The following is a 13,958-nucleotide window of genomic DNA, read 5'->3' as shown; positions in this document are numbered from 1 at the left end:
GCTAACCTCGGTGCGGTAACTGTTCCCAGAGGGAGCCTTCAGCTGAGGGAAGGGAGGCAGAATAGTTTCCTCTTCCAAATCTAAAGCTACCCCAAGTCATTGGGTAGCCCCATCCACATCTAGTATTACACTGACATTTCTGATTTATGTATATTTATTTAAAGAATTTTCCCCTCTTAAGCGCCATACTCAGCACTATGGGTCATACTTCTATGGCTTCTTGTTCAGAGTTGCAAGCTAGCAAATAGTGCTTAAGCACAAGTGACCATCATTTGTTGACAGCTTGTTGAGGATCTGTGCTTAAAAGATGGGCTGGTTCATTCTGATGAGTCCAACTCAACAGGGACATTTAGAAGAACAATGAACTTGAAGAGAAATGGCTGAATATGCGATGGGAGATGGACTGTCCTGGAGATTAGAGACAGTTCTGTGAGCATCCATCACAACACCCTTCTGAAGCAGGGAAGTGCTATTATCCCAACTCTGGAGATGCAGAAGTGAGGGGAGGAGCAAGAGTGCTGCCTAGCGTCTTAAAGCAAGATTATGGCACAGACAGGAAACAAGACAGCTTGTCCCAAGCTGACACTGGTGGTCTGGCTCGCTGGCCATCTATGACCTTCACAGAAGCAGGTGCTTTCTAAAAAATCTTCCCTTCAAAGAAAGAAAGATAGTCATGTCAGCCTGGACGTTCTTCCCTGGGACTTAAAAGATCCATAGTGACAAAGAGCACTGGCAAGAGATTCAAGAAGTGGCAGCAGGGACAAACGATGCAGACAGCATTGCTCTGCAGCAACTCCGTCCCCCTAGTTCAGCAGAATGATTTTCAAAACTATCAGTACAGCTGAGAGATCAAAGATGGGAGATCAGAGGGTCAGTTACGTTTTTCAGTCAAAGTTTTTTAGTCAACTGCTCTATCAGCAGCCCAGTATGTCTATATCTAATTTTTTTCCACTACTTAACACAATCTCCCTTTTTATTGGAGAACTAAAATGAAACAGTGTTTGCAAACCCAATATGAAGTGCTTTTCAATAACATTATTTGCCTAAAATTCAATATTAAATTAATTGAAGTTCATTACAAACAGTACAGAGAAACTTCATGCTATAACACATTTGATTTTAATGGCATTAGACCAAGGATAAATGTGCGTATACAAAGAATTGGTGCATCAATTAAAGCTTCCAATGAGAACTAAAAGAAATTGCAATTTTTAAATACTTTATTCCGCAGGTGTGCATACCACTAGTTTTCAAAATGTCAAAAATTCTGTATTGACATTAAAAACTTGAATTTCTGTTTTAACAGAACTGCATTTGAGCTGATGCTTAGTATGGCATTAACAGAATATCTAGCATTTCAGTAGCAATCAGTCCTAACAGAATGCAGGGAAATTTTAAAATGGTGTGGTACAGTTGCATAATTTCTCAGTTAAAACAATAAAGCCTTAGAGATCCTCCTTAGAGATGTATTTTTTCCCATGAACTTGCTATAAAGTATGGCAAACCCAAAAGTGAGGGATGTCACTCCATTACGTTGATTTTCATCGTCATAGTGAAACAACACTAGCAATTAAAATAATCATAGGAAGCATTACATAATAGCCTTTTTTCCAATTTTTTTCTTAATATACCGCCTTTGGGTAGGAGCTTGATTAGATGACCTCTCGAGGTCTCTTCCACCCTTATTATGATGTCTATGAAAATTATTGCTATTTGGCAAAACAGCCATTTGAAAGTATTTAATATAAAAATGATCATTTGAATTATAGCCTTAAAACACTATTGCTGTGTACACTGCACCATGAAGAAGATGATCTGTCACTGAGCAAATCAAAGTTTTAGAAGTGCCCATCACTAACGTATCTATTTACTGCAGACAAATCACTTTAGCTAAAAGCCTGAAAGTTTAATTTCAAATAAATATATACATCAGGTCTCTAGTGATACAAACAAATCTGTGAATATCACAATTTTTGTTAAATTGTATTGAAAAGATTCTAGCAATACTTTCTTTTTCTTATTAAAAACCCATCACCTAATCTCTTTGAAAGCCTCTAACGGCCGACGGCTTTAGAGAGGGAATGTAAATTTGGCAGGCAGAGAGGAGAGCTGTTTTGTCAGAAGTGCTCCTTTCATCCTCTGCGCTAGAGCCCATTAAATTTTTACCAAATTGTATCAGAATGAAGTCTGAATGTGACTTCTTTGAGTTGAACAGGTAAGAACCTCTGAAGCTCCTTCCCACAGTGGGCATGTGCCAGACTTCAGCTGCGATCACTGCTCTGGGCTTCTGGCACTGGCAACAGGGAACCTTGATGTGGACCCACCGTGCTCGACCCAGACAGGATGGTGGAAGCAGCTACTAGATCCAAACGCAGAGCGGACAGACACACTGAGGTAGAGGATGGAGACTGACCGGAGCTGGAAGCTGGAAAAGCAGTGGAAGAGTTGCAATAGCTCTTCCCCTACTCAAGTCCTGTTCAACTTTGAAGATGGCACATGGCCCATAGGAAGAGGGACGTCACAGACTTAACTCCCAAACGAATAAGCCATGCTCAACCTGCATTCTGAAAAAACTTGGTAAAATCTGGATGGATGGTAGGGATGGCAATGATGGCAATATTAAAAAGCACATTCCTGACAAAAGAGCAGCCTGGAGTGAGAACTAAACACAGAAGGACAGGAAACCACAGGAGCAGGAGAACCTGGTACTGGATGAAGACACTCAAGAGATACTCGCACGCAGTGGGACCAGAGAACACTAGTAGACAGAGGAACATAAAAAACTATGAAGCTTGGGAAGAACAAAAATTGGACCAGACGAGGCATTAAGAAGGGAAGACTCCAGCAGCTACTGCAGCAGAGATACAGCTGGACAGGTGAGGAAGCTGCTACGTCATGGCTGGCTTGAAGCCGAAAGACACGGTCCCAGTAAGGACAGAAAGGTCATGACCAGGAGGAACCGAGAAAGCTTGGGAAGGACGAGCGGTTTGTACCAGAGTACATCTTCCTATAGAGCCTAGAGCAAGTACAACCATTCAGGAGTCGTATCATTCCTCTGAGAAATCCCCACGCAAAACACCGCACCGTTTTCCAGGCAAGTTCTACACAAAATGCTCTGGATTGTACTTGAAGTGGCAAAGCTCTACGTATAGCAGATCTAAAGCATCTGACTACGCCGATCAAATGTGCTACAATGACATTTTTTCTGGCTACTTGTTTGAAAACTTAAGAAACTGAACACGCAAAACATTCCCATTTAAAAAAACTAACAGTTAATGTGAGATTAACACTTAAAATTCACAAATACTGTATTTAGGGTTTTCTGTGCAACTTGAATTGCCCCTTACTACCATCCACACTATGATACAGTTTTTAGTTTCACAGACATTTTTTCCACCTCCTCCTAATTTAATGTGCATACGTCTGGAGACTGAGTCAAGACTGTGCAGCGAAGGAGATTATTGCGGCAGTCCCGGAAATAAAATTCGTTGCAAAAACTGGAAGACGCACTAGACCCAAGGCAAGGAACTGCGGGAACAGCAGGAGTGATTTGGGGGTTGAGATATCCCAAGGTCACGTTGAGGATCTGGACTCTAACCTTGCTCTGCCGAAGATGCTCAACCTATGCGATGTAGTTCATGCTCCTAAAACAAACTTCTCCTCGGGTTCTTTACTTGTGTATTCTTTATTACGCAAGTGCCCAGGTAGGCGCCAGGACGGGACGTGCCCAAGGGCTGAGCTCTTGCACTTTATGCTCACGATGGCAACGGACACTAATAGGAAGGAGCTGTGTTCCACGCGTAACACCTACAACTAATTTAAATGTTCCAAAAAGCTTGGAGCCATGGGTGACAATGCAAGGTACCGCAGAGACATACACCACAGAAAAGACCACAAGGAGATTAGTAAGTTTTTCAGATCAATTTAGGACGGTAAACAGGTAAGAGAGGAAGGGGCTCCCCTCCAGTTCACGAAGAAAAAGCAAAAGATTTGAACGGCTACCATGAAACATGTGCAAGCAGAAATACGGACAGAAATGTATGCAAAGGCTGAAGCAACCCTAAGAAAAGGGGCAACCAGATGCCAGCAACAGCAGCCGCTGCTTCCCCCTGCACCAGCAGCGGGACAGAATCAGCGACGCCTCAAAAAATGGCCCTCGAATTGAGTGAAATTCCAGACAATTCCCTGCAGCTGCTAAATATACACATGCAGATCAGAAGATGGGAGTTTTTCTTAAATTGTACTGTTTATTTCATCTTTTACACCTCTTTAAATTTGCTCATGGTGTCACCTTACTTGAGTCGCATATTTTGCTTCAGAGACAACAGCAGATAACTGAGGAGTTGCCAAAAGCACTTTCCTGTTCTCACCACACACGCTTAAAAAAAGCAGTAAAATATTTTTGAGGGTGATCTTGGAAAAAAAACCAACATTGTCTCACTGGCATTAAGAATATTTCTCTCGAGCACCGCATGACATATAAATAGAGGAAAAGCTTACACCTTAAAAGGAGCTGAAGACAAATAATTATTTAATTCCTTTAAGTCTGTGTTTATTGTTGTAAAGACGAGCACTGCAAGCTGACAGGGCTTCACGTTCCCCCGCAGACTCAAAGACAGACATTGCTGCTGCAGCAGTAGGTAAAACCCAGCATCCTAGAACAACTGCAATCACCGTGCAATTTCCACTTTTCTACCCTTTTATAGCTGTCAGGAATTTTCTCCTCTTAAAATCAACTTCATTTTCCCCTTTTGGTCTATGCCTACGTTTCCTGCTCTAATACTTCGTATTTCACAGTTTTTCTGTCCTTGTAAAACAGTAAGCAAGGGGGAAAGGCGAGCTAAACCCAAGTGGTTCCTGCCTGCCTGGGCTCTGCCTGGAGGAGCCGCCGGGCTGAACGCAGCCAGGCGTCGCCAAGTCCCGGCCGCTGCTCACGACTGCGAAAACCACCGGATTTATCCGAGTCGGCCTGGGCTCTGCCTGCGGTCGGGCTGCCGGAGGGGAGGCAATGGGCAAGAGGGGCAGCTCTCCTTAAAAGGCAGGTTTAGGCAGGAAGGTTTCGGGGCGTTAGCTGCTTGCAGGTGTAAATCGCAGTCCTGCACGTGAGAGCTCGCACAGGCGCGCTGGCATTTCCCAAAGGCCACTGTAAACATCAGGCGATGCAACATAAATGCAGACATCAGAGAGCGCGGACGATTATCATAACCAACATAAGGAATTCAGAAAATCAACTCTCAGGGTTTGCAGGTCTGCTGAGCTCTCCAAAATGCAAGCCTCAGGAAGCAAAATAATTCAATTATTCCATTTCACTAGTGAATAAACGAGTGTTTACTTACTTTCTGTTCCTTTTTCTGGCTCGGTTGTAGGCTTCTAGACCTTCTGTTAGTGTCTTCAACTTCTCTGGCTCCACCTGAGTGAAGGTATGAACACCAAACCACATTACCCAGACCTGCAATTATTAAACACTGCTTTTACTTTACTGCTAGACATGCATTTTTTATGGAGCCTAATTTTCACTGCATCTATAAAACACTAACCTTCCCAGCAAAAAAGGGACTAATGTGTACCTGTACATACCCCCTCATATGTATATGTATATAATTTCTCTACATGTCCACACTACTAGCAATAGAAATACAAAAAGTAAAAACATGACATCTAGTAAAACAAAATTAAGAAGGAAAATCATATTTAAAAAAAATCTACTTTTTCTTTGTATTATTAATATGAACACTGTTTAAGTCTCATACTCTGTACTCACATTTTACACACAGTTTTACACGCTTGAGACCACTTGGAATGCATTAAAATATTAAGTTCTCCAGTACACATGATACAAGTTTTACAGATGCCATCAACATCAGAGAGTTTTACATCGCCTCAAATTTCCAGGTAAAGCATTTCAGGCCTTAGTTCAACCATGCTGTTAATGACATGCCCAAATTCATCCCTTTTGCAGAAGAGCCACCGTAAACGCGTAAATTAAGTTAAAACAACCAACCAACCAAACAACCCACAGCCCCTAAAAAGCTTTGTTCAGGCATTAACCAGAGCTTGCTTTAGTGAGCTACTTTTTCGGTTCGGATAAAGGTCTTTTCTTCCTCTTAAGTACATACTCCAGTGATCTGCTGAATCAGGAATGCATCTGAGCACGTGCTCTAAAGGGTTGCCGAACTGGTATTTTAAGTACTTTAACTGGACATTTAAGTCCTCTTGAAATCAGCCAGAATATAATCTTATAAGCAGCCTGGACAGAAACCACTGCACATAACCACGGCACCGCTGCAGAGGTAGCGGCTATTACTAGTGTAAACAATACAAACGTGAAAGAAAATGAATTATATCTATACGATTGTATCATCTGCATTAGCCCCGTTAACTCTGCATATTATTTTGCCTTGGTTCAGTCATTTCTACATTGACCAAAAAAAAGAACCGAAAAATTCCTTTTCTTTGTTAGTAGCGTTGCATTTTGCTTGGCTCATTTTTAAGCCTTGCATAACTTCACAAGATCTTTATATAACATTTGTTTCATTAATAATAAGTACAGCTTGTATTCTGACACCAAGAAAATTAAATCAATAAATATAAATTTGTTAAGCATGCCTATGTACAATCTTAAAAAGAAATTTAAATGCAACTTCCCTCTAAACCCAACCTTTCAATTACTAAATAATTTATATTCACAATGAAACTGATTTTCAGAAGTGACGACCTGAAGTTAATGGGTGAGCAAGTTGTCAAAAATCTCTAGAAATCAGGCTAAATATAATAAATTCTTAGACCAAATTTAACATGTCTTGAACTTCTGCATCTGATAATGAAACCCGGGAATACTGCAGTTTGGGGGACTTGCAAGAGAACCGTCGCTGTCGGTGCAGCCGGCACATGGGGAGGCAAGATTTCCATTTTCATGAAACGGATTCGGTTACACGACAGATTGTACTGTGGACAGCACGGATCACCAAATTAAATAAATATACCTTTCCCTTCAAATTATGCTTACTTTTCATATAAGACAGCAGATACTTGAAATAATTCATTCCACAGTCGGACTTTGTAAAAACGCAAATGCGCATATGAAACACTATCTACTCAAAATAACCGCCTGGAGCTGGGGGGGTTTTACGGATAACCGTGAGCACAGAAGGCGCGCAGCGCTCGGGGGATGAACAGCCCAGCTCAGAAATGCATACGTTGCCTTACATGTCCTAAGTTAAAACGCGTTATGGGAAGCCACGTCTGCAACGCACTATAGCTGTAATTCAATCCTTATTTTTATAGGATGTTTGAAGAATAGCTAAAGAAAAATCTTATAATTTTCAACCTGGACAGAATTAAAGGGCAATAATATAATTAGTCCGAGCCTTTACCTATGAAACTGTACTACATCACAGAGATATAAATGAGCACTAAATTGCAGAGTATCCATATCCATGACAGATACGTGCATATAAGCAGCAAACTTTGCAGAAGGCTGCATATGCCTGCCATTAGATATATAAGAAAGTTTAACGGTAAACTGGTTTTAGGCAGAGTTCATATGATGTTTGGATAACAAGGGACTTAAATCTTTAGTACTGAACAGGCATCAATACCTTAACTTTTTGAATTGCATGATGGTAGAACACTAGAAAAGTCTGCTAGCACTTACTTTTTTGAAGAAGTAGGATCAAATTGCTAACTTAACCTGGTATCGAAAGCAAACAGGTTGGATATATTGGAGTTATAATGTCATAGGCCTTTGTTTACAATAAACCATTACAACACTAAATAATAAATACAAATCGGAAAAAGGTTTTAAAATTGTGTATTCAAAAGCCCGGCTAGAGGTACAAGGCAGTAAGAGACAGCCCAAAGGGTCTCCTCTTCAGGCAGGTCTCGCCATAGCTTTTTTCCTCTCTTTTTTAAGGTAGCCCTTATTTTGTTGGCATCTGCTTTCGCTGCCCTCCCCCAGACACTAAATATTTATCCACCTAGCTGTGCGCTTTTCAGGAATTTCTGCTGCCACTGCTCTACTTCCTGCAGATTCCTCCTTACTTTTCCAACAACCAAAATGCAAGCGTTCGCTAGGAGAAAAAGGCACGTTCAACCTCTCTCCCTTCTCCTGTCAGAGACACCATTCTGGTTGCTCTTCAGATAGCAATATTCTTACATTTAGTACCCAAATTCTTTTAAATGGAAGTAAAAATTAAATTCATATATGATATAGAGAGCAGAGAACACACAACGCACAACGAAGCCCCACAGCACAGCAAAACTGATGCCACAATATAAGGAATTAACATTTGATTATACAAATACTTAAATAAGATGCTTTAAGAAGCCTCCTCAGAAAATACAATTTTCAAGACCGCTACTAGCGACTCCCATCACGAATTCCAGCCTTTCGGGATTTCCTGAAGCGCAGAATTTCTGAAGAGCATTTGCTTTGCAAGTTTTTTCTTTTTCTTTTTTTTTTTTTTTTGCTGCAGACCAGGCTGCCGGCACCTCTGCAGCTGGAAGCGCACTGCCGGGGCACCGGAGCACTGCCACCGCCGGCCACCAGCAGCGAGAGCTCCTGCCGCTGCTCCGCTAGAAACGCGCGTCTTTGCTCGTACTTATTTTCACCTCTCTTGCACTCTCTTACATCCCAGCTTTCAACCTCAAATCCTGCCCTCTGAATGGTAATTCATGCTGTATTTCTTGTTGGAGAAAATTAGACATACTTTTTATTATTAGGATTAAATGAAAGATCTTCTGAACCTAAAGGTGCTCCATCACGTGGGACCTGGTGGTGACGAACCTGAAGCAGTCTCTCTTGCTGCCTCCAAATTGCCTTGCGGTGCTGCACGAGCAGCAATACGTGCACTTGCACAGTTTAGAAGGGATCCATAGCTTGCTTCCATGTTGTTTGTTTTCCAGCATATAATAAAATCTATGCCATTAAATATTATATTATGCAACAAATGTATATTACATGAGAGAGACAAAATTAAGGTAGGTAGAATGTAGGTTTGCACAAAAGCAACTATACGTTTTTGTACTCACAAAGTGGTGAGACAAGTTATAAAACTGCTAAGGAATGCAAATGTGAACATTTTCTGCAGTTTACAAAAGTTATAAAAATGTGAGCTCTTAAAATGTATTAAAAACAATCTTATAAATATGGATATGCATTAATTTTGTGACGTTAACACATACTTGGAACATCCATGCAGCGTAAGAAGGGCACCAGTAATTCATACAGGACAGCAAGGTTGTTCACCTCTTAATTTTTCCATTTTTATTTAATCGTTTACAGTTTGTGGTCTGCCTTATTAAGAAATGTTTGCCTATACTTTAAAAGCGTGTGTTATAACTCGGGGATCTAACTCTTTAAAGAGTGAGCTCCTCGGCATGCAAACACTGTTGCTAGAGCAGGCTGATTTCCCTAAAGTAAGAACTTCAGATCCGAAGGCTCGGGGAGGACCTCTTCGAAAGCTCTGCAGGTACCAACACCCCCGAGGAAGCTACCTGAAAACGGAGACTAACGTTGAGTTGAACCAGGGTCGAACCTGTTCTGGCCAAAGCATCGCCCCAGTTAATTTACAGCGCAAATTCGTTAGGGAGCTGTTGGACCGCTTGGGTAAACGGTATTCGCACATCGGCCTCAGATGACTTTGTGACTACTAAGGGCAGTAGGAGCAGCTTTGGTTACAAGTTCCCGAGCCCCGCGCCGCCGGAGCGGGAGTGCTGCGGGGGAAGCACTCAACGCGGGCTGGCGCTCTCCTCGGGATGTCTGCTCTTGGCCGCTTTTTGGGGAAAGGAATACTTTGGTCCGGCTCAGGATGGCCATTCTCACGTTCCTGCGATGGTTTTCATGCACCACGTTCAGCAGGAATATGGGAAAAGGACAATATAATTTTTAAGTGGTTCCATTTCTTTGTGCTAGAGAGAAAAAGTTATTTCATTAGAGCTTTGTTTTCTGTTTACACATTTTTAGAATTTACATTTTTTTTAAATGGTATTTTAAAGCAGGTGGTATCTTCCCCGTTAACAGATGTTCCAAACCTGCTGTCAAGGAGGAAAAGCTTATACATTTCCTGCCAAAAAGCGTATGTGTCAGTCAGCAACCTTTTGCTTATTACAGATTCTTCATTCTGGTTAGATGAGTTTTACATTTTGCGGTTTTCATCACTTCTAGATGTCTACATACACCTTACACATCGGAGCAGTTTCTGCAGAAACAGTCAGAAGTTCAAGTAATTACAAAATCTAAGTTAAACAATTTTCTGTTAAAGCCAAATATTTTTTGTGTTGTAAGTATTTCGTGGACAAACTACTTAGTAAAGCAAAATTAGGCCTGAACATAATCTAACATATTTCATGGCACTGATAGAAATTCCTCATTAGATAACTATGGGATAAACTCAGTTCTTCAAGTTATATATATGAAACAAAGCAATTTGTATTACTAGAATAAGAGACAAAGGAAAAAAAAAAAAGAAAGAAAAATATACCAAAATAAAGTTTTGATAAACATTTGCGTGGGTGTATGCGTGTGTGCACAGACATATAGATAGATATGTGCATATATATATATATAAATATACCTTCCCCTCCTCAGTGTTTTGTTGACATGAATTGTGAACTTCTTCTTCTCTTACTAGTTTTCCAGGCCATGAAGTCAGTCCTTTGATTTGGCCCCAGACCAAGTCGCCAACATTAAACGTCCTCGGCCTGTAATGTATCAACTCATTTGAAGAAGGGGAATCTGGATTCCTTAGGTCATCTTCACTACTGATGCTTTTAGCATCTGAAGGGCTAGGCACACACCCATTAATGCTTTTGGCATTAAAATCTCCATTGTAATGGATATAGTCTTTCACCAATGAACTCTCCAAACTATTTGAGGAACTTGGAGATTGCTCTTCCAGGATTAGGTCTTGTTTAGAAGTGTTCAGCAACTCTCCAAATCCTCTGTTCTGTTGAGGCCTATTTCCATTTATGTGTGCACATCGTTCCACAGTGTTCTCCAGTCTTTCCTTAAAACTCATCATAGTTCTTTTGTAATTGTTATACCTGAAATTCTCCTCCAACATTTTATCACTTTGACAGTTTCGTTGTGACAACAATATCTGATGCTGCTCACCTTGTAATAATGGCAGTGTGGAGATGTTATTGGGTCTTTCATGACAAGGGCTACTATGGATATGGGTAGAGTGGTCTAGAAATTCCTCACATTTCCATCTATTTATCTCACTGACAGGACTCTGCTCCCCTTCCCACTGTTTTTTGGGTGTGTTACAACTTGTTGATTTGTAATATTCATACCCATCCCCTTCACTTGAATTTTTACCATGTTCTGAATTCTTCAGTATTCGTGTTCCTCTAGTGTTTCTTATCCTACCTTCATGATCAGAAACGGCAATGTTTCTTCCGTGGATTACTGCACTGACAGCACTAGAAAGATTTAATGGGTCACCAATCGAGGCTGTGAAGGCACTCATGGCACTCAAAGCTGGAATGGGACTCATCTGTGTTGTACTGCTAACGGCAGTGGTGATTACTACTTGCATTCCTTTGCTTGCAGCATCTACAACCGCTTTGTAGATAGCGTCCACCGATGTATCACCCTGAGCAGCGACATTGAGGTTATCCTTTGCCTGTTGTCCGAGAGATGGGTCAGTTCTTTGCTGCAAATCACAAGATGTTTCTTGGAAAGGAGGAAGCATAGTGTTGGAGCTCTCAGGAACTGGTGTCATTCCCATTTGAGTGATCATTCTTTTGTTTAGGACAGCAGCATCTTCCTGCATTCTCACCTGAAAAAAAAAAAAGAAAGAGAAAAAGATGGAAATTGCTATTCTGCTTGAAGTTCCATTTCAATAGATAAACTGTGTTTTGTTTTAATTAAAAATAAGGAGGGTGACCTGGGTTACAATACATAAAAAATCTGATTTTGGTTATACATCAGCTACAAAGTTTAAGGCTGAAAAAGTAGATAGAAAAAAAAAAAGCATAATTTAGAGGAAAACAAAACCCCTCGTTATTAGACTTTGCCTCACGGTGCAAAATAGACATGCATTTCATTTGCATGAAATGATACAACCTACCATCCACTGCTGTGACTACACTACCGTCTCCTCTTTTAGAGTCCTTTCAAGGGTTTCCTCTTCTGAATGAGGTACAGCATCCTCCCTTTTCCCTTCAAGTCCTAAACAACTCTACCAAGGTCAATATTTCTGTCCTCAGCTATTTTCTTTTGTTCCTTTTCAGACCCCAATTTTTCTTCTCTCCCTGCTCTTCTGGGCTCCTCTATGTTCGGTCCCCTTTGAACCTGTGGAATGTAGGTCACTTCGGAAATGCCCTTTCGGAATTGGCAAACATTTCTAATTTTTCCTTTTTCTTACGTGCTTCTCTCATGGGATATCTTTTTACTTCAGTCCCTGTAAACCACGTCTGCCTCCCTTCGCATTGCAGCTATTATGTCAGGCACTGCCACAGTAAACTGCAACCTTCAGATTAAACTAACTGTGCTTTTTATATTTCTTGTCACATATGTAGGGAGTGAAGACAACAATATTAATAGTAGTGCAATGACAAAAACCTTTAAGTAACAAGGGCAGAATATTTCCAAAAGCTCCTTTAAATACTTACCATTACTAAGTATTTATATAATAGAGCATCTGAAGCAAAAATAACTGAGATAAAGCTATCAAAATTCATACAAAACCAGAGAAAGGTAACAGGCAATTTTGGGACTGTGATTTTGCAACAGCAGTGAAATGTCTACACTGAGAAAACGACACGTCGTCTTCTTCCTTCTTGGAGGGTAAAAGCGTTCTCTGGCACTAGTATTTGCACGCTTCAGCCTTTACCTTTCGGGTTCTGCAGCAACCACAGTAATATTGAATAATACTAAATACATACTGTAACTCTGTTTTTATTACCTCTCTTGGTTGCTATGCTTCCTGTCAGTTTGTTATTTTAATAATTCAACTTGCATTATGAAGGATTGTCTATTTAGGCAGATAGTACAGAGGTATCATCTCTGCACAGTTTGTCACTGTATATTAACCCCAATGGCTGTTTTCTTCAGCATACACTGTCTAAATCAGAGCTAGCCTTTCTATTCCATTTCAGGGAGAATATAAGAGAACTGGTAGATACAGCAACCTACAATCAGCTTTTAAGTTCCTAGTTACTATAAAATACTAACGATATTTACTTTTCACCACTGAATTGTTCAGAGGGGTCTAAAAGTGAATTTATGATCATCTTTTCAGCATGAAAATTAATTTGCTAAAAAGGTATAGCAACTGTCAGAATACGCATAGCATAATTTTTTCAACATACAGAGCATAACTTTTTTTTTTTCCCCAAAGAAACTATACCCAACTTCTAAGAAAGAAGGTATAAAATCTCAGTAACAAACGATACTGATTTGCAAAATGCAAAACCTACTGAAAGAGGCAAGCAACCGTATACACCACGTTGCCTTACACATTCAGCAAAAATTCAGACTGTGGAGGATCCGGTTTTACCTCCTGAGAGCTGCGCATTTGTTTGAACACCGATTTGATTTTGCTTTCTACCTGGAAGTTTTGGAACAGACACGCCATGGGGTTCGGGTTGCTAGCCGGGCCAGGGAGCGGGGGCTGGCCCTGAAAGCCCTGCACGTTCTGGTACCCCTGGAGCAGGTGCTGCTGCTGCTGCTGATTTGAAGGAAACATCTGATTGTTGTTTAAGAGCGACTGGAGGTGACTCAGCTGATGGTTGTTCAGAGTAGTGTTTATAGATGACATGTCACCTGCAATTCAAACACAGGGAAACGCAAGTCAGCACGGTTTTCACAGGTCGGCAGGAGTTTCCTCGGCTCAAACTTTAACTGACTGCTAAGCAAATGCCTCTGTATAACATCACTTTTCCCCTTCAGTCTTCTACGGAAAGGTCCTCAAGGCATGTGTCTCCTACTCTTTACTCCTTTATTTCTTCAG

At 40.9% G+C, this 13,958-nt stretch overlaps 1 protein-coding gene across 8 annotated transcripts in view; it reads right to left on the bottom strand.

Moving 5' to 3' along the window:
• The window catches only part of MBD5 (methyl-CpG binding domain protein 5), a 145,000-nt gene that overhangs the window by 3,606 nt on the left and 127,436 nt on the right, over window positions 1-13,958 (bottom strand). For 7 of the 8 annotated variants that reach the window (XM_067299418.1, XM_067299415.1, XM_067299419.1 and 4 more), the window contains 3 exons: window positions 13,557-13,771; window positions 10,575-11,783; window positions 5,337-5,449 (listed from right to left, as the gene is read on the bottom strand). In XM_067299418.1, the coding sequence (XP_067155519.1) occupies window positions 5,337-5,449; window positions 10,575-11,783; window positions 13,557-13,771 (1,537 nt within the window). The remainder of the gene's footprint in view (window positions 1-5,336; window positions 5,450-10,574; window positions 11,784-13,556; window positions 13,772-13,958) is intronic. The other variant, XM_067299422.1, reaches the window with a different exon arrangement.

The sequence above is a fragment of the Apteryx mantelli genome, chromosome 6, assembly GCF_036417845.1.
Source record: "Apteryx mantelli isolate bAptMan1 chromosome 6, bAptMan1.hap1, whole genome shotgun sequence".
Classification (NCBI taxonomy): domain Eukaryota; kingdom Metazoa; phylum Chordata; class Aves; order Apterygiformes; family Apterygidae; genus Apteryx; species Apteryx mantelli.
Note: the sequence above shows the minus strand (reverse complement) of the source record. Positions and strands in the feature narration are given on the sequence as shown.